The sequence below is a fragment of the Dermacentor andersoni genome, chromosome 4 (assembly GCF_023375885.2).
Source record: "Dermacentor andersoni chromosome 4, qqDerAnde1_hic_scaffold, whole genome shotgun sequence".
Classification (NCBI taxonomy): domain Eukaryota; kingdom Metazoa; phylum Arthropoda; class Arachnida; order Ixodida; family Ixodidae; genus Dermacentor; species Dermacentor andersoni.
Genome location: NC_092817.1, coordinates 46700164 through 46722708, shown reverse-complemented (window position 1 = coordinate 46722708; position 22545 = coordinate 46700164). Strand labels below are relative to the sequence as shown.

Genomic DNA, 22545 nt, shown 5'->3' with positions numbered 1-22545 from the left:
TGTTCGCTTACCGGTGATGGTGTTTACGTGCGTAGCCGCATACACCGGTTATACAGTTTTATGGCGATGATAATTATACGGACCATCGAGGCGCATTTTTGTTGTTGCCGTCCCTGTCGCCGTCGCTGTCGCCGTGACGTTCTGTATAAAGTCCAAGGGCGATAAAGTCGTGGCCGTGCGCCGTATGCTGTATGTGCGAGTGAAAAGGCTACAAGGGTGAGCCGACGATGGCGGCTCAATCTCGGGTGTGTACGGCGGGAATGCGGCGAGGAAGCGCGCCGTCTTCCGTCGCGCGAGGCACTGGAGGGTAGGGGGGGGGAGGGGCGTTCCACTCTGGCAAATGCTGAGCATGGCGCGACCGCGCGCGGCCGCGAGAACCATATATTGAAAGCGATATGTGATGGCGACCGTCGAGTGCCGATAGCTTCGTGTGCGCTGCGTTTTCGGCGCTTAGTTCGCGTTGAAAAATTATGGGGTTTTACATGCCTAAACCACGGTATGTCCACGAGGCACACCGTAGTGGGCGACTCCGGATTAATTCTGACCTCCAAGGCGTCTTTAACGTGCCGCCGATGCACGGGACAAGGGGCTTTCCTGCATTTCGCCCTCGTCGAAATGCGGCCACCGCGGCCAGGATTTGATCATGCGCCGTCGGGCACACTTTCTTTCAGTGCAAAAAGCACGTCGAGAAAACAAAGAACAGAGGATTGGAACTGAGGGACCATGAGCGACATCCTCTTTCCTACCCTGTAGCGGCGCGCCACTATTGTTCACATTTGGTATAATTGCAGAACTTAGCCCAATTTATGATGGCTTAAAATAAATAAAAAATATGCTCGTGAAACATTTTGACAGGGCGAAACGTAGCGAGTCGTGTCTCCGTGGGGTCTTGGCTCTTCAAGAAAGATTACAATTCTAAGTCACCACTTACGGCATTATCACGCATGCAACCACATGGCACCGCCAATTTTCCCTCTAGCTGATTGTGCCAAACTCTGAGTACATCAAAGGACTCGGTGGAGGGTTGAGATTAAGAAATTATAAGGCATGTAATGCAGTTGGTCGACGTAGGACAGGGGCAACTTGAGATGGCTGGGAGAGACTTGGGCCTTGTAGTCTAAAGATTAAGAAGAGATAGGAGAGGGTGAAGGGAGTACACAGCGGCTTTCAGGTTCAGGGAACACTACGTATGTGCTGACTACTGTGTATTAGTGGTAGGTAGACCAGACAGCAGTCAGAACATACCTAGTGTCCCCAGTGGACTCTCTTGCCCCTGAACGGCCAGAAACATAGAAACCGTAAAGCGTGAGAAGAGGAAGACTGTCGAGTGCTCTACCGAACCATCTAAACCTTCTAGGGCCCAAAAGCTTGTGCGCGACAACGTCTGCGTCTCGAAGAGCTCTAATAGTTGTCGTTCGGTGAGGAGTTCGCCCGCGAGAGGACACGCGCCCTTTGCATCGGCGGTGAAAGTCCGAGCACCAAGGAAACGCGCGTGGGCGAGCTAAAGAAAGTTGAATTAAATTATACGGTTTTACGTGCCAAAACCACGATATGATTATGAGGCACTCCGGACCACTTGAGTTTCTTTATCGTGCACCTAAATCTAAGTAAACGGGTGTTTTCGCATTTCGCCTCTATCGAAATGCGGCCGCCGTGGCCGGGATTCGATCCCGCGACCTCGTGCATAGCAGCCCACCACCACAGCCACTAAGCAACCACGGCGGGTTCTCAATAAAGTTATCCGCTTTAAAACGCGCTGCTATCTTCGACAATGATTTACGATGGCACCTGCCGTTTCTATAGCTTTCGTTTTGCACGATCTGAGAGATGTAGACGCGTCGTCGTGTTCTCGCAATCGAGTGCGCTTGGTTGCATCTTGCCCGCGCGTCTTGGTTTTTATGTGCGCGCCTTCTGGGAGTGAAACGCTGCGAACGAAATGCTGCGAGGGGATTTCGGTTCTCGCAGTTTATCGGGCGAAACGCGTCGACGCATTCGAAACGCTGCTACCTGAGCACGTCGTCCCGTGGAAAGTTGCGAAACGCGAGACGTCGCTTAAGTGCGGCTTTGAGCCTTGAGTGCAGCCAGCTCGAGTTTCGCGACCAGTTTGAAGGTCTAAAGCAAACTCGCTTCGTTATAACTGCTTGCACTTAACGTGCATGCATGGTCGTACTTTCGAGAAATCCTGAAGCACCTTGTTTACCAACTTTTGCCGTTGCCACTGCGCTGTTGTGGTTGTAGCAGATTCCCCCTGCACCTCCGGCTATGGGAAATACGATCTCTTGCAAGTGTAACCTTCGTGATGACTTCCTCTTTATTTATTATATTTTTTGTGTGTCTGCTTCTTACGAATACATACGAAATGAGGGGATCTGAGTGGGGAGGTTGAAGCAACATGAACGTTTAAAACTTGCCCTTTTCTCCACAGCCATGCAGCGCACGTGGCGGTGTACGTAAAAAAAGTTCGGCGGAATGTTACACTCCTGTAACACGTGAAGGCAAAAGCCTGCAGCGCACATGGTAGCGCATTGACGTATGCGATCTAAGGGCCAGACTGCTTGCAAGACAACGAACCGCAGTGCGAAGGGCGCGCGTGGCCATTTAGGTCGACCTCCTCAACGACACATGCGAGCACTAAACGCGCTACGTATAGATACAGCTTGCTTGTCTCCAGAAAGTGTTACGAATGTGTAACACAAACCAGCGCGGTTAAAGACATATATATATATATGACTGTTGTAGTTCATGACTGTTCATTATTCAGTCTATTTTTTTAGCGTCGTCCGGTGGTAAGGGATCCTCTGACCACACATCATCACTGGGGCTCCGCGGTGGCTTCTCGACTTTCAGAGACATAATCATGACCTTATGGTCTGTAAAGTAGGAGTAGATGTACTGCAACTCTTTAACGGCATCGTGGTTGAGGAACACTTTATGCACGTTCCCCTATTTGCAGCGACACTCTGCTTGGGAGTGACCAAGTCCAATCCTAGCTCGCGCTCTACTTCGGTTAGAAACGCCGCGTTAGCATGAGCGTTCTGGGTGAAATCACCAAATGGGACCATGGGTCGGTGTATAAGTGTGATCGGATGGTTGCTTGTCAGGAAGCGAATTGATTTTACTTCTGAGACGTTTGGAGCAACGTATGCACTGAGTGTGTTTAATCCAGTAGAGAGTCCGATGGTACACATTTTACCAATGTCTAATCGTTCAATTAATCCCACGGACGTTGCGTCGACGTCGTCCTTCACATAACTGGCCACGTCTGCGTGTATCGGAAACGCAATTGTGTAGCTATTCGCTTCGATTTATTTCTCGACTAGACGCGGCGTTTCTGTACGTTTTATGCGCTTCTATTTGTTTCTCGACTAGACGCCACGTTTCTGTACGTTGTATGCGTGATTGTAATGAATGCATGCACTGTACGCTTCGCTTTGCTGAGTGCTTTTAGCCTCTTCATTACGAGAGGGATGAGCCATTGCATTTATTGCTTGCTTAAGGGGTATGAAACAATGCCGAGGATGATGGTTTTTGTACCATTGGACGGGACAACGCGTTTTTTTGGTACACTGTACACTCTAAGAAAAGTTTACTCCCTTTGAGTCGTATCTTGCCGCACAGCAATAAACGTCATCGGTTTTGTCCGCATTTCCTTTCTTTAACGCTGCGAGCCCGGCACTTCCAAGTTAGGAACGGCATGCGCGTTATCAGCATGGCATAGCATTGCCGACAGGAAAGGAGCGGGCGCGGCGTCTTCAAGAAAGGAAACGCAAGCAAGGCAGATGACGATTATTGTTGTGTGGCAGATACACACCCCAAAGGGTGTAAACTTTTTTTACAGTGTAGTTTTCCTTCGAGTTCAGCATTACCGTTAATGTATGCAGATGGGGCTGTATGCGGATAAAGAAAAAAATATATATATAAGGATTGTGTAGCGCGCAATCACAACAAAACTGATCCGTCGACAAAAGTACTTTCAGGTGATATTAAGGAGTCGTGTACTAGCCGCGGCTCTTAAGAGAGCGGCCGACAGGTGTTCGGGACACCTTATGGATTCGTTGTGACAGCGGGGGCGCCGGATCGAAGCGTTCCAAGTTCTCGCGCGCCACCTTAGCACGAAACGGGATCGAACGGAACTGGTCAGAAATAGCACCCGCTCGGAAGCGAGTTCAGGACACACGCACAAGTGCCTCAGCGTGCGTCTGCAAGGCGTTCTAGTGAAATGCCAGACAGAAGTACGTCAAATATGGCCACCAGAACCCGAGGCCGAGGCACATGAATAAAGAGGCGCTGAAACTATGCAATCAATCAATCAATCAATCAATCAATCAATCAATCAATCAATCAATCAATCAATCAATCAATCAATCAATCAATCAATCAATCAATCAATCAATCGATCGATCGATCGATCGATCGATTGATTGATTGATCAATCAATCATGAATAAAGAGGCGCTGAAACTATGCAATCAATCAATCAATCAATCAATCAATCAATCAATCAATCAATCAATCAATCAATCAATCAATCAATCGATCGATCAATCAATCAATCAATCAATCAATCAATCAATCAATCAATCAATCAATCAATCAATCAATCAATCAATCAATCAATCAATCAATCAATCAATCAAACGTTGAGTATAGCATGGGTCATTACACCTTTCTGTGAAAGTATGCTTCTCCAATCTCGCAGGTTTACCGGTGACCACCGAAATTCCGGCTCGCAACCGTCGGGTCCCTTTCCCTGCCAGTTGCGGGAGGTGAGCAAGGCAGAGTCCACCACCGATGACTCGTTCATGAGAGAGATCCGGTTCAAGATGAGAGCCTCTTCCGTGCCGGCGGTCAGCGTTCAGGAACGCGCCATGTCCACCGACGCCGTACGCACCGTGGACACTGCCGTGCAGCTCGACAAGACCAGCCCGGAGATGACCGATAAATCGCAGCAGATGTCCGAGCAGCCGAACGTAGGTGAGGCGTTTCAGCCAGTGATGGCTCTTATGCCCCCTTCCCTTGCAGGGTAGCATGTAGACGAATACTCCTACGCCAGCAAACCTCTCTGCTTTTCATTAAAGAGCTCTCTATCTCTCCTTTACTTCACCCCGACAAATTGTAATCATCATTCAATTAGAAGAACGCAAGTTGCTGCTGTGAAAACAGTGGTGATAACGTGATCGTATCAAACTGCCGCTACGTCCCAGATGCTTCTAGCTATTTACCTTGCGAGAGGCGAAGGGGGGGGGGGAGGAGAGGGTGCACAGGGCAGGGACGATGCCTTGCACACGAGTGCTTGAATCGGAATTTCGTAATAGCCCTAATTGTCATTGACTTGACAATAAAATTTGAGCATCATCTGAAAGGTGTAAGAGAGACACAGAGGGCTGCCAACCTGCAAGGAAGAATTTATTATTTTCCCACATGATCTTGTCTGATAAGTTGGCTTGTATTTGATCAATATCCATCCCCTTTGCCGATTTTCGCGCTACGCCTCTTATATAGAGAATGATCTCTTCTATAGCATTTGATAGTGAGTTTTTCAGTTGTAGTTGTGCTGTACGTTTCTTAACTAATTCCCAGTCACGAAATAACAGTACCAATGGGTTCAATATTGACTGCTTTTAAATACTTGTATACATATGCTGCGCCGTTTCTAACGTTACACCTGCGTATAGTAAGTGAAAATGTGCCTAGTTTTGTGTTCTTAGCCAGCCAGTTTCCACCTGAGTGAGGGTCCTGGGGATTAGTACTACACCATATAGGGCGTAATACTTAAAATTAATGGACGGTCTTTTTTTTTATTTGGCTCACGGGGCAAACATAGACCGTTTGGGTTCTCAGTAGGGCCGTAACGTCCGATTGGCCTTAGTTTTGACAGCGGTATATAATTAGTTATTCATATATTACTCTATTTTCAGCTCCAGAGCTCAGAGCTACCTCTCTTGTGCACAAGGTGGTCCAGGAGGCGAACTCGAAGCAAAAATCTGCAAATGTGAGCCAACAGCAAGCTAAAGAAACCGTGGAGCATCCGTGTGGATCTCGGCAACTTTGCGTGAAAGACGACAAGGTTGAAACGTCTCAGAAGTCTGATGCGTCTTCATCAAGGGAACAGGAAAAAACAAACAAGATCCCCGGAAAACGTCTCAGCTTTCTCAAGCGTATCTTTTCCGATTCTTCGTCAAGCAAGATCCACGTGAGCGCTGCTAAGGAACCACCGCCTATGCCAGGGCCTCCAAAGAAAATCTTCGAACACCCTCCGAAAGCGGCGGACGCATCACAGGTGATGAAAACCGTGAAGCCTGCAGAAGACTCGAAGAGAGATACTGGCAATGTTGACGTTAAGGCGCCAATTTCACGTAAAGCTGTAACTGCCGCCAACACTTCTAAAGAGCCAACGACAAAAAACCCGGTTTTTACAGACGTCCTCCAGGAACTCGTCAAGCATTACGCTGAGAGGGCCTCTAGGACATCAGCCAAGGACGTTCCTCGCAACGAGGTCGCAGAAGAAACGTCGTCCCGGTTTCCTGGGGCTGGTTTGACGGTACCTGACACCACCGCGCCGCTTTCTTCGAAGTCAAAGACAGATGTGCCTCCGAAAGGAGTCGTAAAGCAGAGCCCGTTTTTTCTCAAGGAACTGGAGACCATAAAGAGCCCGTCGCCGCCGATGTCTCCGCGGTTTTACACGACGACCGTGGAGGAGTCCGACATGCTCTGCCCAACAGTCAAGGAAATAGGCGAGGCGCGGGAGAGTCTAAGAGCTGCAAGCAGAACGTGCACCGACGACTTTCGGAGGCGAATCGCACTCACTGACCGAACTCCGGCTAGCTCGCCCAAATTCACGACGACGACGATTGACGAGGAGACTAAAGTGCGGCCCGTCAAGGGCATCCTGCATCCACACACGGTCAGGTCAGATGGACAGCGAGGCGAACAGCGAGTCGGCCCGAACCTTGCTGCTAGACCAAATAGTTCGAGTCAGCTGATCACCACCGTGGGCAACAAGCCGTTCAAGGTGTGTGCGTGGGGCGACAGCTTCAGCATGACCGATGAGACGCCGTCTATCGAGAGCAGGATAGACGGCTATCTCCCTCCGAGCAGCCCACCAGCGCAGACCCTCTCGCTGAGGCAGGAACTGGAGGCCGCTAACGCTGCAGCTGGCCTAAGCCTGGAGCAAACGTTCAGGGCCCCGAGAATGGACTCCAACTGGAGCCTCGTGACTCCGGAGGCCGTGCTTGGAAGTATGGACGTGGAATCGAGCGAAACGTCCATGGGAGGCCTTCGCGCCACCTTCAAGCAATCTGTCGATGTTGCATCCCGAATGATTGTGCCGTACGAAGATGATACGCTCCTGTTTCCCGCGTCAAAGGACAAGAAAGTCAAAGGGAATGAGCGCAAGAAGAAAGTAAATTTTCAGGAGAAGCCCTTCGCTGACGTGCTAGCCGAAATCGAGGGAGATTATGAAGAGTTTGTAAACAAAGCAACGCTCAGGAAAGGTAAGCCAGGTCGATGCACGGATCTTTTGCGATTCACCTGCGAATGGTTGGACGAGTCGCTTGATTTGGTGGCCTTCCGTATTTGGGCGTTCTGAATGGCCAGACATATTCTGAAGCTTCATCTCTTAAAAATCGTCTTTAATTTGTTCTGCTGCAAGTGTCACGTGGAATGATGACAACCTGTTCGCTTTTCAATGAGTCCTTTCATTCACGGACTTTCTTCGCTGCGTTATTGAACACTGGCAGCACGTGAGGAAAAAATTTGATAATTTAGAGGGGCACTAAGAAAAAGATTGATGAGCACATTTAAAAAATGACCCTTCTGAAGTATTAAAATAGTCATTCTTACGGTGAGAAGAGGCTTGGTGGGTGAGGAAAAAAACCCCTCAAAAATGAAGAACGGGTGGCGACGCCGCCTTCAAGTTCCCGCACTAGCTCACCATGACGTAATGGATTTGGATGGCGTCTGCTCGAACTCAGTTAGAGTTTTGTAAATTAAGTGAAAGACAACGCAGCAAGCTTCGAGAAGCTTTGACTGAGCCACAACTGCTCAAATAAAAAAAAAAGGCTTTCCAATTTGTGACGTCACACTGAAGTACCGGCGCAGAAGATAAATTCAGAAATATGACTTTGGTATTCATGTTGTAATTCAATAACGGACCTGCTACCACGAAATTAACGCAAAAGAAGTGTTGAAGAAAAAAGAACCCTAACCGGTCTAAACAGTTTGTGTTCTTCAGCGGCTTGCGCAGTTTTGATGTGTACTGCATTAATTACTGCTTTGTTGACATGACGTACTGGTGCGTATGGCCATGTTCATGTTCATACAGGTGATCGGCTCCGAAAACTACGGCCTGGATTTTTGTATAACCTTGGTTTATTTGTTTTTTACAGGTGAGCTCGTTGTTCATGTGAACAATGACAGCGTTGCCGAAGGCTCTGTTGGAAACAGTGCAAGTGAAAACGACGAAGAAGGCACTGATCACGCATTCATTGAGTCTCGTGCAGAGGCCGCAGAAGAGAGAGGAATCGAACATAAAGGACACATCAAGCTAGGGAAGGAAGAAATCGAAGAAATTGAAGTAGACACCCGCCTGCCTTTGAAGCAAGAAGCAGTTGGTCAAAACACCACTCGGCTAGCCATTGAACAAATTGGCGGTCAAAACAACCAAATGCTGCCAGACCGAAACATGGTCGAGCTAACAGCTTCTACAAGACGGCTATCAGTGACGCCGTCACAAACGGTGAGTTCTAGAAACACCGTCGTGAGCCACCCGTTCTGCCGCTCCGACGAAGGGTCTCTGCTGCCGTCAGCGTCGACGACGCTGTCTTTCCTGTCCTCCGACTCCAACGTCAGCGTTGCTCACCGGGCGACAGATCTGACGTGCTTGCACACCTTCGCAGAGTTGGCCGCTCCTTTTCAAGAGACGGGAGATGGGAAGTCGCAGACTGGGGTCGCAAACCTTCCGGTTACGCCGAAGCCGGAGTCACCCGCACGGCAGGAGCTTCACCATCGCCAGATAGAACCGCAGCTACACCCGCCGCAACAGTACCAGGCCGGGGAGCAGCCGCAGAAGCAGCGACCCCAAGGGAAACCAACACCATTACCTTCGCAGTCACCTTCGGGTGAAGACAGGTCCCTGCGATCGTCTCGCCGCTGCCGCATGCTGCAGCAGGCGAGGCGCCAGGACAGCATGGAACACCGGAGCGCGCGTTTGCCCAAGCGGCCGAACACGGGCGAACGCCAGCGCTTGGGCCGCTTCGCCGCCAAGGAGCGCCGTTGGGGCGACGACATCCTCCGAGTCATTATGATGGGCAACAGGCACTACCTTCGCGAGCGGTCGCAATCATCGCCGCGCGCTCGGTCGGCCTCGATTACCGGTGGAGCGGCGTTGTTCGACGAGACGCAGTACATCAGCCAGCAGATCGAACTAGCGCACGCCTCCATCAACAACGCCGACCACACTTGTCCTTCTCCCGTGTTGCGTGAAGCCGCTGTAAGTTCCCCGATTGCAGCAACGCTTGAGGCGGCAGCGGCTGCACCGACACGCTCCCGCGACTCGCCCGCCAGTGTGGTCAAGGGGGCGTTACTGCCCTGGTCGGAGCAGCGTGCGTCGTCGCCGTCATCACCACCTTGCCGGGTGTTGCAGCGGTCATCACCGAGAACCTGTTCGAGGCCTCCGTCCTCTCTGTCGTCGCCAGATCCACTTGGCGCTAGACAACACGTTACGTGGGGTCCCGGCGGCGAGCAGCGTAAAATGGACACGATCGCAGAGGCGGTTTGCGAAATCGAGCTGGAGGATCCGCAGGCAGTCGTGGGCGCTCTGGCGTCTAAGATGTTGGAGCTGAAGACTGGCGGCGACGTGTTTAGCGGTGACACTGTCGCGAAAAGCCCGGTCCAGGTGGTCGTGGTCGAGGACAACACGGACCACCTGGCTCCCAGCCTGACGTCCGAGTTGGGCGCCGAGAGCAGGCTGACGCCCACCTGGCCCCCGTGGGACGTGTGCGAGCGCGACCTTATGGCGTCCGTCAAGATGCTCTCGGCGGCCGTTGGCACGCCGGAGTCGTTCGCGAAGACCATCGAGCTTCCTTCACCCGAGGGTCTGCTGATGTCGGAGAGCTCGACGCTGGCGAGCCGCGTGGACACCATGGCTCCGAGCTCCATCGGCTGCAGCGTCGTCTTGGAGCCGAGCCCCAGCGCGCTTTCGTGCACCACCGGAAGCTCTAAGAACGTGCGCAGCAGGCGGCTCTCGGCCAAGATACTGGAGGGCCCCTGCTTCGAATCCATATACAATTCCATCCTGCAGCCAGGTTCCTCGCCGCCCCTCTCGCTGAGCATCCCGGTACTCGGTTCTCGAGATTTCCCGGGCTTTCTCGGACCCCGCGGCAGGCAGACCGGATCGACGTCCGAGCAGCAGGCGGTTCCGTGCCGCATCGGTGATTCCACCATCTGCGGCAGTTCAGCGGACGCTGCGACGACGATGTCGGGAGCCCTGAGCTTCGCCTCGTCTCTGGCAACGCAGGAGCGCAGCAGCGCCTATCAAGTCCAGGCGAGGCGGCGCGCGGAGACAACCGCGGCCGGAGGCCAGGAACGGACGAGCGGCATGGCTCCACCGAGTGGTGAGCCGAGGCCTAGGAGCAGTAGCAGGCACAGCGGTTGCCGACGCAGAGCGAGCCGGACGCCGAGCTCTGGCATCCTGCAACAACAGGAGGCTCCAGCCGCGTGGCCGGAGGACAGTGCGGCAGAGGTGGTGGCCTCCGACTCGGAGGGCGGTAAGCGGCGGCCCTCTAAACGAGGGGTCGAATTCACGAAGCTTTTCGTTCGTAAGAGGTGTTTGTCATGGGGGGTTGATCACAATAGATAACTCCTTTTCCACTACCATGATTGGTTGTTACCTGCTCTTACGAGCCGATATCACCTACAAGAAGTGCTTTGTGAAAACAGGCACGGCGTGCTTATTCGCAATGCACTTCTCAGGATCCGTATTTGCAATGCGTTCCGTAATCCACAGCTGCTCGTAAGAACATAACATTAGCCAGAGCGGCCGACCAGTGCTCATTATGAATGCAGCCTCTGATGAATGAAGAAGCAGAAGTCGTCTCGCAAATGAACCCACATATGCGGCGCGGGTTTTCGGTACACAGAACAAGAGCATCCTTTCATCCAAGGAAAAACATAACCAGCTTTTTTAAATTACATAGACGCTGTGCCCAAATTTAGGTATAGGTTTCAAGAGCTGACAAAATTTCTCATAAATAGTGAGCAAAGCCAAAGAAAATAGGTTGCTACTACGGATTCCAGAACTGCCTCGAGCCAAGCTCTGATGGGGATAGGTTGTGCTCCTTTTGTGTCCGATGAGAGTTACGAGTCTAATGAAATGCAAATCCGCATCGAAATGGCCCCTTGGGAATGAACTCACGAAGGCAGTGATGTACCTCGAATTAGCATGCTAATCAAATTAAGAAATTCGGCAAGCATCAAGACCAAATGTCCTAGAATAAGTGGTACTGGTAACCCTACTATGCATACTATAGCGGTGCCATGCTGCCAGGTCTGCGCCAACAGCTTCCTCTGTAAAAAAGCACTGGTAGCTTTTCCTGACGATAAGTGTACGGGATGTGAATCCAGTACTGAGTTCAGCGTTTTTGTAGGTTATTGATACTGGCAGTAAGAGGTAAGACTGAAAATCAGATTTAGCAACCTCACCAGCGAGCTCATTTGCCAATGTAGTTAGCAATGAGACAAGGTGCAAGTGAATACGGCATGCATTTGATTTCGCACTTCTGAGAATTCACGCGTAGCTTTTAATAACATAAGTAGAAGGGGACCTAACACGACATCAATTTCCAGGAAACTCCGTAATGCTTTCCGTCCATAAAGAAAATGGTGGTTGAGAGGATTGTTTACGGTACGAGTACTTATCAGTCATTGCGTGTTGTTAAAAGGAACGTGAATGATTTTATACACGCCGAATAGAAGGTTTAACAGAGAAGTTCCACGTAATACTAAGTCGCTGATTGTGAAACTCTTCAAATTTCCTCATGTAGGGCTTTCTTTCGCGAGTCAACAGCTGTAGTATGGTTATTTTACACCACAGTGCAACAATTTTTGTATCTCCTTGCGCGCTAAGGGCCAATTGGTGCGGATGTCGACAGCGAGGAGGACCACTCGTCGTTCTTCTCCTTCGAAGAGTCGGCCTCGGAGACGTCCCTGCTGCCAGACTCCGCGAACCTGGACTGGTGGACCTCGACGCGTGCCTCGCGCAGCCGCACCGACCTCCCATGAGTCGGCCTGCAGTGAGTCACGCCTCTCACTCGCTGGTTTTGGAGCGCAGCTCTTAAAGCCGCCCGACAATCACCGTTTTAACGCGATAGCGTTAAGGAGCTCGTGTCGCAGAAAAGCCGGTTTCGTCGGCGGCGTTGGCCGTGAGCGAGAAATGGTGAAAGGCAATTCATAAATGAAAACAACTTGCAAGATGGGCTGGGTGGGAATCGAACCAGGGTCTCCGGAGTGTGAGACGGAGACGCTGCCACTCAGCCATGAGTTCTATGGTTCAAGTCGGGACAAAAGCGCCTCTAGTGAATGCGGTGTTAGCTTAGAAACGTGCCGTAGAAAGTTATACTGCAGTGTATGTCGGTAATTATGAGCAAGTAAATTACAGAAGTCGCAGTTAAACGGGTAGCGAAGTACGTTTCCGCTACATTTCTTCTGCGCTTGGCGCACACGCAGAGACATCTTGCGGTAAACACAGAAGACCCCCTCCTTGCAATGTACGGTGCTGCCCCGACAGGTGGCGCGCCACTCGCCCGCTTCTCCCCTTCGTCTCGTTTGTGCGCATTGGCTTTGATTGGGGCCGTGCGGGGACCGGTGCGAGGATGCGCCAATACCCTTGCGTTTAATAAGTTTTCTTGCTCTCTTCCCTTCCAACTTCCAGCGTGCGTCACTCGAACCCTCGTGTTTAGGCGACGAGGCTCCTCTTTCCGCTCACAGCGCGATTCCTAAGTGCAGCGTCCGATGCGGGACACCTCTGACGGGATCGCTGCGCCGTAGCGCGTCTGGTGGGAAAGCGTACCGTGCGATGTGTGCCGTGCTGCTGGCGAGGAGTCATGCGTCTGTGTGGTGCTCCCGAGCGAGATAGAGGACGATCCCATCGAGGCGTCAGCACCATGATCACATCCGCCTTCATGGCGCGTCGCGGCCCGGCTGTCCGTGCCGATCACGACGTTTGGCTCGCGTAGAACGTTTCTCCCTCCGAGACACCGAGTTCTTTGGTTCGTTCCGCTTGCTCAGGCGCACGTTTCGCTGCCGCGCCGAACGCTGCGTTGCTCGGCACTCACCGCGTGTCTTTGCGTGACTCAAGAGCATGCCGAGCGAATTAGTGGGCGGTGCGAACGGAGTGCGATAACGCTATCGCGTTCTACTCTTGAAGGCGAAGCTTAAGCGTCCTCCAATTTTTTACCGGCGTTTTCTGGCGTTGTCTCTCGGCGTCGTCGCACGAACGCCTCCAGATAGGGTGTCCGGCCAAACGAGTGGCACGCGTACCAGCGCTGATTGGTCTGCGCTCGTACAGCCGCTTTCGGCGGCCGCGAGATTTGGTGTCTCTCGTGTGCACCACCCTCGGCATCGACGCCGATCGACGCCGGGTGACGAAGCGCCACAAAACGCCGGGAAGACGCTGAATTTGGGGCGGCCTTTAGGAGCCCGTTCCTGCGTTGAGCGTCGATGTACCTCGTCTTCCCTCGGCGTAACTGAGCGAACGAGCACAGCGAACGATGAAAGAGCGAAAGCGGAGCGCAGCGGCGGATGAAAGACGGCGTGAGCAAAGAGAGCGCGAGGTGGAAAGCGGAGAAGGCAGGTTCAGCTGAAGGATGAGGAGGAAAGCGAAGGAATGCGCCTTGAACTACCACCAGGTGGCGCTCACCTCCACGCATCCGCGACTCCAACTTCTCGCCTTGGCGGATGGACGTGTTTTTCCAGGGCTCCGGGGTGGCGACGAAAACATAAGCTTTTTGTGCATGCCTTGAGCTTGCTTCTGTTTTTGATGAGCTGGGTTTTTTAGCTTTTAAATAAGAATTGACTAGCTTTCTCTTTTCTCTTTCTTTTTAGTGCGCGCGCGCGTGTTTCGTGCATATTTGGTTTTGCAGGATAATCGGAGCGTCTTTCGGCGCCACGTGGTTCAGCACGCGCTACCGTATGGGACGTTAAATCTTTATAGCCTTTAAATAGCAGTTTAGAAGTGGCAAGACGAAAAGCTATTAAGGGTTTTACTGTGTGTGCATTGGCATCGGGAATATTGCTTTGGTAGGACAGTGAGAGAGTGGGTGCGTTGCTGTACACGGGCGAACACGTGTCATACCTTAAGTCTGTGCTGCATTTATTTCTTTAAAACATTGGTGATAATTACATTGCGGCATTTTAAGGATTTAGATACTGAGCGTATAGGCTTTTGCTAGAAGGCACGGCCCTGAAAGATTCGGTGTTTGTATTAGAAAAAACTAAGTGCAACACATAGCAAGAATGACGACAAAGCGTGTAGTGTGCGGGGGTTCCCTCAATAAAGGTAGACGAGGGGAAAGATGAGAATGGAGAAGAAATGGAGTTAATTGGCAGACACTGTGATGTCGATGCTAGGCTAAAGAAAATGGAGGATTTCCAGCATCAGCTTGTGAAACAGGTCGAAGAGCTCAAAAATGAGCTAAATATGGAGCGTGATGCACGGAAGGCGGTGGAAAAAAGACTTCAAGCAACCGAGGAAAAGCTGAACAGGGCCGCCATCGTGGACGAGAATGGTCGTGACAATGGAACGCACTCTCGCGACGTGACAGGGCAGGGAGTGTCAGCAAAGCACGTGGGATGCGTGCAACGTGAGGAGGGGTAGCTGGAAATAGCTGCATCTACCTTGTGGCCGCCACAAATTAAAAGCAGGAACGCTGGGGTCAATGCTCCTTGTCAAGTCCGAATCACACGGAAAATGATAACAAAGAAAAGCAGGGAGAGGCTTCGGCAGTAGGAGAGAGTGAAAGGGTGATTATCGCCGGCGACGCAAACCTGGCTACGTGCTCAGAAGCACTTGTGGAGAGGGCGAAAGGCGATAAAAGAGTGGCGGTAAGGTCATTTCCCGGGCGGACACTGGTTTCTGGAACGAGCAAAAGCAAAGGTCGTGGAAAATGCCCACGGACGCAACCTTGTCGTAGTAGCAGGTGGGCTAAATGACGTCCTAAACAAGAAGGGTCAGGACTAGCCCAGCGCTTGCCGAAGGCGGTAGACGACTTGTGTGAACTCACCCCTCAGGTGCAGGTCGTGGTGTGCAGGGTGCCGGAGCTGCCTGTACATGACAGTCACGTACACAGAGCCACAGTGGCTGCTAATGAGGCTATATGGACAATGAGCCGAGGGAATGGTTTCGAGGTTGTTGAAGTAAACAGGGAAGTGAGAAGGTGTGGGGGTTTTGAAAGAGACGGGATTCACTTCAATTACAGGCTTGGACGAGAAGTGGGCTGGTGACTTGCTGGTCGCGCGGTTGTATTTCTAGGGGAACCACGGGCGCTCAGGAGACAAGTGTAGATAGTAACGAAGGTCCCCTAGGGGAACCTCATAACAGCATCGCCGTCAATAACAGAAAAATGGAGGAAAAGGAGAAAGAGGACCCGCGATGCAATAAGCTACATAAGTATGCAGGGCGGCAGAAGAAAAGAAAAGTGGATAGAGATTCAGGAGCAGTTAAACAGAGAACAAATAGGGGTGTATGCGATTACAGAAACACACCTTAGAGACTCGGAAGAGCCGCCAGTGACTGAAGGTATGTTTGGGAAGGGTGCAACAAAACTAAATCGGAAAGAAAGGGAAGGGAAGTCGGAATGCTCATCCATCAGGGAGCCAAATGGAAAGGAGTAAATTCAAAATGTCAAGAGTATGTTTGGTTATCAGGTACAATGAAGGGAAAGAAAACTTGGCTGGGCTTAACGTATTTGGGGACCGGAAAGAATTGCACAAAGAAGAATCAAGAGTTAGTGGAATGCCCAAGTGTTGATATTAAGGGTTTCAAGAATGATGCCGAAATTACCCTATTAGGTGACATGAATGCCAACATACAGGATCTAGATGGCTATACCGACAACAACAGGAAGTCAATGCTAGATCTTTGCGAGCAACATAACCTCGTTATCGTGAATACAGGGCCTAAATGTGACGGGAAACCACATGGGAAGTGGGATACCTGCAATCGACCATTGATTACTGTCTGATGACAGAATGAATTCATCATAAGTTGAGAGAAATGGTCATTGACGAGGAAGGGTGTAGCAACATAGGGAGTGACCACAAACGCATCATTTTGAAGATGGGATATGCAGTTGGGGAAGAGAGCAAGGAGCGCAAAATGGCCAGTCCAAATTTGAACACTGAACAAATAACAAACATAGTTACAAGAGTCGAGGAAGAACTTGGCAAATGGCCAAGCAAAAAGTGGGAATGTAGTGAGCTTCTAAGTGTAATAACGATAGAAATACGGAAAGAGAAGCAACATATTCGTTGGAAAGGAAAAAAATAAACCGAAAAGCTGGTGGAACAGGGAGATACGAGAAGCGATCGCCGAACGACAGAAGACATCCCGAGAGCACAGGCAGGCAAAGAAGGCGCAGTTTCCACAGGATGAAGTAGCCAGAAAATGGAAAATATACAGGGAGAAAAAATCTATTGTTCAAATACTGGTGCAAGCAAAGATAAAAGGTGAAAGTGAGCGTTGGTTGTTGAAAATACGTGAGAGAAAGAAAGCCGCACCTAAAATATTTTGGAACCATATAACGTTATTAGGAAGGAAGTCTGGAGCTATACAACAACATATCCTATAGACGAAGATGGAAACAAACTGGAAGGGCATGCGTCATTAAATTACATTCGAAAAATAACAGCCGAATCTTTCCAAGGCAATGACGAGGTTGTAGTTGAGGAAAAGAGGGGGATGAAAGAGAACCAGATGGAAAAGGAGCGGGTGCTGAGAAATTTCAACTGGAAGAAATCCGAAGAGAAAATTCCGAAGCACACAGCCACGTGGCTAGACGAGGTTCCCGTTAGGTTGATTAATGAACTAGGACCAAAAAGTAAGGAAGCGCTGGTGAAAGCAGTAGAAAAAAGTCTAAAATATAGACTAATACCCGACAGTTGGCGACAAAGTAGAAGGAATTTAATTTATAAAGGTAAGGAAGAGAAAAATAGAATTCACTCGTATAGACCCTTGACCATTACATCGGTAATATACATGTTAGCAATGCAGAAATTAAGTTAAAGCTGCAAGCATGGTCAGATAATAATCGCATTTTGGGAGAACTTCAGAGTGCCTTGAGTATAGGCCGGCGTCTGGATGATAACTTATTTGTCCTCACTCAGTCTATTGAAATATCCAGAGTAGAAAGGAGACCGTTATATGTGGCATTTTTAGACATTACAGGAGCGTATGATAACGTAGACCGCAACATTTTGTGGGATATTCTGGAAGGGAAAGGCTTAGGCGACGATTGTATACAACGTTTGAGAGAGATTTACCTAGAAAATACCGTCTGCGTTGAATGGGAAAGGATGAGGAACGAGGAGAAAGTTAATATCATCAAGGGACTGAGGCAGGGGTGCCCTTTATCCCCACTGCTGTTTATGACGTACACAGTGAGGATGGAAAGGGCGCTAAAAGGAAGTAATATCTGGTTTAATCTCGCGTACAAACAGGCGGGTACAGTAGTAGAGCAGCAGCTTCCAGGTTTGTTTTATACGGACGACGTTGTGTTGCTAGCTAACAAGCAAAGTGATTTGCAACGTCTGGCTAATACCTGTGGACCGGAAGGCGAGAATTTAGGTTTGAAATTTAGCGTTAAAAAATCAGGTGTTATGGTATTCAATGAAAACAGTGAACAGACAGTGGCAATACAGGGCCAGGAAATACCTCGGGTAAAACAATATAAATACCTTGGTATATGGATAAACGAAGGCAATATATATATATATATATATATATATATATATATATATATATATATATATATATATATATATATATATATATATATATATATATATATGGAAACACAAGAAAGAAAACAATAACAGGAAAGGGGAAGAGAAATGCGGCCATAATGAAACACAGAGCGCTATGGGGATGCAATAGGTACGAGGTGCTCCGGGGTATGCCGAAAGATGTATGGTTCCAGGTGGACTTTTGGAAATGCTGCTGCTTGCTTGAAATTAGGGGTGCAACCAGGACTCTTAAGGCAACCAATGGTCAGTGGACCGCCTCGCATTGGACGCTGACGCGAAGACTCTAAATAAAGCTGTGCAGGGTGATTGATATAGGCTGGACAAGTTTTGAAGTGAGGGAAGCTCTCAGTAAAATTACTTATGAAGAAAGACTGAGGAATATGGAAGGAAGTAAATGGGCTGTGAGAGTGTTCATGTATCTGTACAGTAAAAAACATTGATTCACAGGGGAGGAAAGGAACTAGGAAGCTTACCAGCAAGTATGCGGCCTGTAGGGTGGGCAACACAGCAACAAAGAACGTCAAGCGGAAAGTCAGAGAGGCTGAGGTAATCTCATGGGTGGCGGCAATGGAAAAGAAACCTGCTCTGAGTAACCACTTAAGAGGAAAAACCGAAATCAGGAAAGAAACAATTTATGATAACTCAAAGGGAAGCTCATTACTTTTCGAAGCGAGATCGGGATGCCGCAGAACACGCACTTATAAAGTGAGATACAAGAAGGAAGAAGAAGCATGTGCTTGCTGCGGTAAAGCTAGGGAAACGATGGAGCATGTTGTATTAGAATGTAAAGATATCTATCTGCCCAGCGGTCGATTTAGGAATCACTGGCCTCCTTTGAAGCCCTTGGGGCCAGCGAGAGCAGGGGGTAAGTAAACATGTCCACAATAGCGATTAGTAAGAGGCGATTGGAAGATTGGTGGAAGAAAAGTAGGGAAACGACAAAAACGGAGACGTACAAAAGCAAAGTTCGCAATAGGGGGTCGGTAACTTTGGCTATGTGAATTCATCGTGTTTTTTTTCTTTTATTTTTTTATTTTTTAACATAGGTAGGACATTAGGCAATAAAACGATAGCTTGGTGGCGCAACCCACCGCTCCGTTCCAAAGGGACGCTTATAACATTTATCCACCCATCTATCCAACAGCCGCAGCGGCGGCACCGGCCATGCGCTTGGTTAAAAAAAAGGAACCAGGAAGCTCGCCTTTGTACATAGTGGTCACCGCAAGCGTTTTCCGGTAAAGATTACGGTTGCATAAGCTACAGCTGCCGGGAAGTGGGAACTGCGCGGCCACTCTATAATAGCGTCGCGCGTCGCGGCTCTGTCAGTCGGTGCTGTGATCGATGCGATGCCTCAATATATCGCGAAATCAAAACACGTATAGAGCTGCGCTCAAATTTCACGTTAAGGGAGTATCGTAATTGTCGGTGAATTGTATTGTGCTTGTTTTAGAGCCATGCACTTTGATTCGGTGCAACCCCCCCTCTCCACCCCCACCCTTCACCACTTCTTCACTAGGGCTTCCCGTACAGCTGAGGTTTTGTTTTGGGAAGACTTGCACCACCAATCTGTCTGTGTCTGTCTGTCTGTCCGTCCGTCCGTCCGTACTTTCTTACGTCTGTCTGATCTGATCTTATCTGATCTGATCGTTAGCGGTCATACACATTCGTACATTGCTTACATGGCGCAAAGTGTGACTGTCACAGTGTGAGTGAAGGCGCGTTGCCGGGGTATTCTTTGCAGCTGACGAGCCGGCCCTTGCCGCCGGCAAAGCCTGCGCTGTGCGCGACCTCGGCGCGTGCTTGTCCGGAAGCCTGTCGCATCGCCGGCGCCGCAACGCCCGGCCCGAGCCGCTGAAAGGTCGCTCGCCCGGAGAGCTGCGGCGGGCTCAACTATTAGCTACGGTATTGCGGTGAACAACGCAACCTTCTTCAATAAATGAGCCTATAAACTACTTCGCGAGAGCCCTCGCTACAAATTCAGCCACTGTATACGCGATATGCTTTCCGCAGCGCACCCACCACGCGAAACTCCGGCAACGTCGTAACTCGTCGCTGGCAGCGCCAGCGAGCTAAAGAATATCATGGGCGATTTTGAATAAGAAACAGCGTCTCACCTGCAAGACCAAACTATGAATTGGTAAATAGGGATGAAAAGAACGTTGATAAAAAGTTTATTTTTACGTATGCAAATATCAGTCTCAATGACTCGCGAAGTGGCAAGAGAGTACCTTGCGCCGGTCCTTCGTATTGCACGGGTTACCAGAAACGTGCACATTTTGGAGCTCCGGTCTTGGGAAAGAAAAAAGTTGCAGTTACACTCGTAATGCGGAGCAGTGACGAGATGACTTGAATAATAATGTGCGCAGAAAGTTCTGCACTGTTTCGTGCGGTATCCGCTTAAGAAAAAGCAAAGAAACATTTGCAGATGCGCACGATAGAAGAACACCTTGCTCAGTGATGTCTCCAGAACCAGCTGTATTCTTTTAGAATGACTGTTTACTGAATCATCTTGGATTTTACTCTCTTTAATTCATCGGATCTATAGCTTCCTAAATTTATTCGCTTAGCACATATGTAAAATCTGCCCCACTCCTGGCCAATCCCGTGAGTGTGTATGTGCCAAAGACTTTGAAGTTATGACCATCATCATTCGTTGGTGCAAGTGCATGGCGTTTCAAGCTAGTGGTACACAGAGTTATTCTATGGCTACCTTAAAGGTGTCCTAAAGCAATCCTCGGGCTTGGTGAGAAAAACACAGTCCGCGAATAGCATACGCTTCCGTGAATGTCTCAGCCAAGTTTTGCAGTCGTGCGAGGCACCTGGAGCTCACAAGCGGAGCGCGAAGTCACCTTTCTCTCAAATGCTTTCTTCTTTTTTTAAACAGAAGCTGGCGCCTCGCTCTTTTCCGGAAGCTTTATTTCGCAATACAGCAAAATCCCATGTACGGCTACTGTTGCTCCAAAGCTTACATCAATCAAGAAGGGTGTTTGGATCAGTGCGCTTCTTCCTACTGTTACTGAGTATATCTATCGACGCACTTTAATAAACAGGCCAAATTAAGGGAAAATCTGCTTTCGAATTTGGATAATAATTACACACTTCCGGAAGAAGTCGAATATCATCTGCTCACGCTCGGACGCAGCCGCCCGTATAGGAATTAAACTGTGGTCACCCTGCTTATCGGTGTCGTAGCCCTCGGGTCTCGCTAATTTCGACTAATTTTGAGCACTCAACTGGCCTATATAACACGCGAAGCTTAGTCAGACCACCCGCGCGCTTTCCAGCGCGCGCTCACTCCTGGCCTCTCCTGGCCTTGGCAGACTTCGCGTCGTATTGAGCTTTTGAGAGCGCTTCAAATTCTCCAAAATGCCCTAGTTTGATGTGGCTACTATCCGTCGGTTAAGCTGGTGTAGGGCAGTCTGCACCACGTAGCACGGCCACACTGGAGCGTATGAGCGCAAGCGGGTACTCAAGCCCTGTCGCGCACAAAACAAACGCTGCCGCATACGCACTACAGCTGCGTGTAGCTACAATCTGCTGCGTAGCGTTGACATCGCAGCCGCCGCAGGGTGCCGCTGGCTGGGTGTACTGCGGCCCGCTGAGGACACAATCGCGTAAGAATAGTGGCCTTCACGTGAACATCTAAAATCAAATTTGAACTGCGTGCCGTGGTGACGTTCAGTAAGGGCGGAGCGTTGTGGGCACGCCCAGCTCCGCCGTAGCCTTCGCAGCGCAAGGCATCGAAGGAGTGGAAGCACCGCGAACGGTGTGCTTGATTGCCGAAAACGCCGCTCGTGCTGAATGAATTGACGAACTTATTGGGGAAAAGTATTTCTGGAATAGTCTAACTTCAAATGCATTTCTCGACTTTCACGAAAAGCGGCTCACGGTCCCTTTAACGGTTCTGTATATGATTCCCTAAATTTATAGTAATTGTAGTGATATCCGCGGGGAGACACGAGTCCTTCTGCTTTTTTGTTATCCTATACCTTTTGCCTAACGCTACAGGCTTAGTTTATAATATTCTTGACGCTGAATTATGAATAAGCTTGACGTCAGTCAATCATTTTAGGAGCGCTCAAGAGGCCAGGCACAGTGTTGTCCAGGCGCAGTATTCCAAATGGAACCGATTTTACTCTGCTCATCTAGTATCCGCTCCATTATTAACAATATAAAAAGTATCTTCTTGCGGTATCGATAACATTACGTCCAAATTCTTGCAGGTTTATATTACATTAAACCTAATTTTTACAAAATCACCGAACAACAGCTCCTTATCCAGAGATCGGAAAAAAAAGGCAAAGTGGTTCCACTTCATAAGTCCGGCGGCACCCATAAACCATACTAAAGCCCTATTTTCTTGACATCAGTACCGTGCAAAATATTTGAACACATAATTTTCTCCCATCTTGTAAACTTTTTTGGGATCAAACAGGTCTTTTCATAACGATCAACGTGGACTCCCTAAGTCCTCGTGTGAAGCGCAGTTATTAACATTCTGCAATGATCTCCATACTTTTCTAGACGC

General features: G+C 49.6%; 1 protein-coding gene across 1 annotated transcript; it reads left to right on the top strand.

Annotated features, from left to right (window-relative positions):
* The first annotated feature begins 8298 nt into the window (after positions 1-8298).
* On the top strand, positions 8299-20006 carry LOC126536654 (uncharacterized). The gene is made up of 3 exons (XM_055074127.2): positions 8299-10765; positions 12124-12289; positions 19759-20006. The coding sequence occupies exons 1-2, from the start codon at positions 8299-8301 to the stop codon at positions 12276-12278; spliced, it is 2622 nt and encodes an 873-aa protein (XP_054930102.2). The 3' UTR covers positions 12279-12289; positions 19759-20006.
* Positions 20007-22545: the final 2539 nt, after the last annotated feature.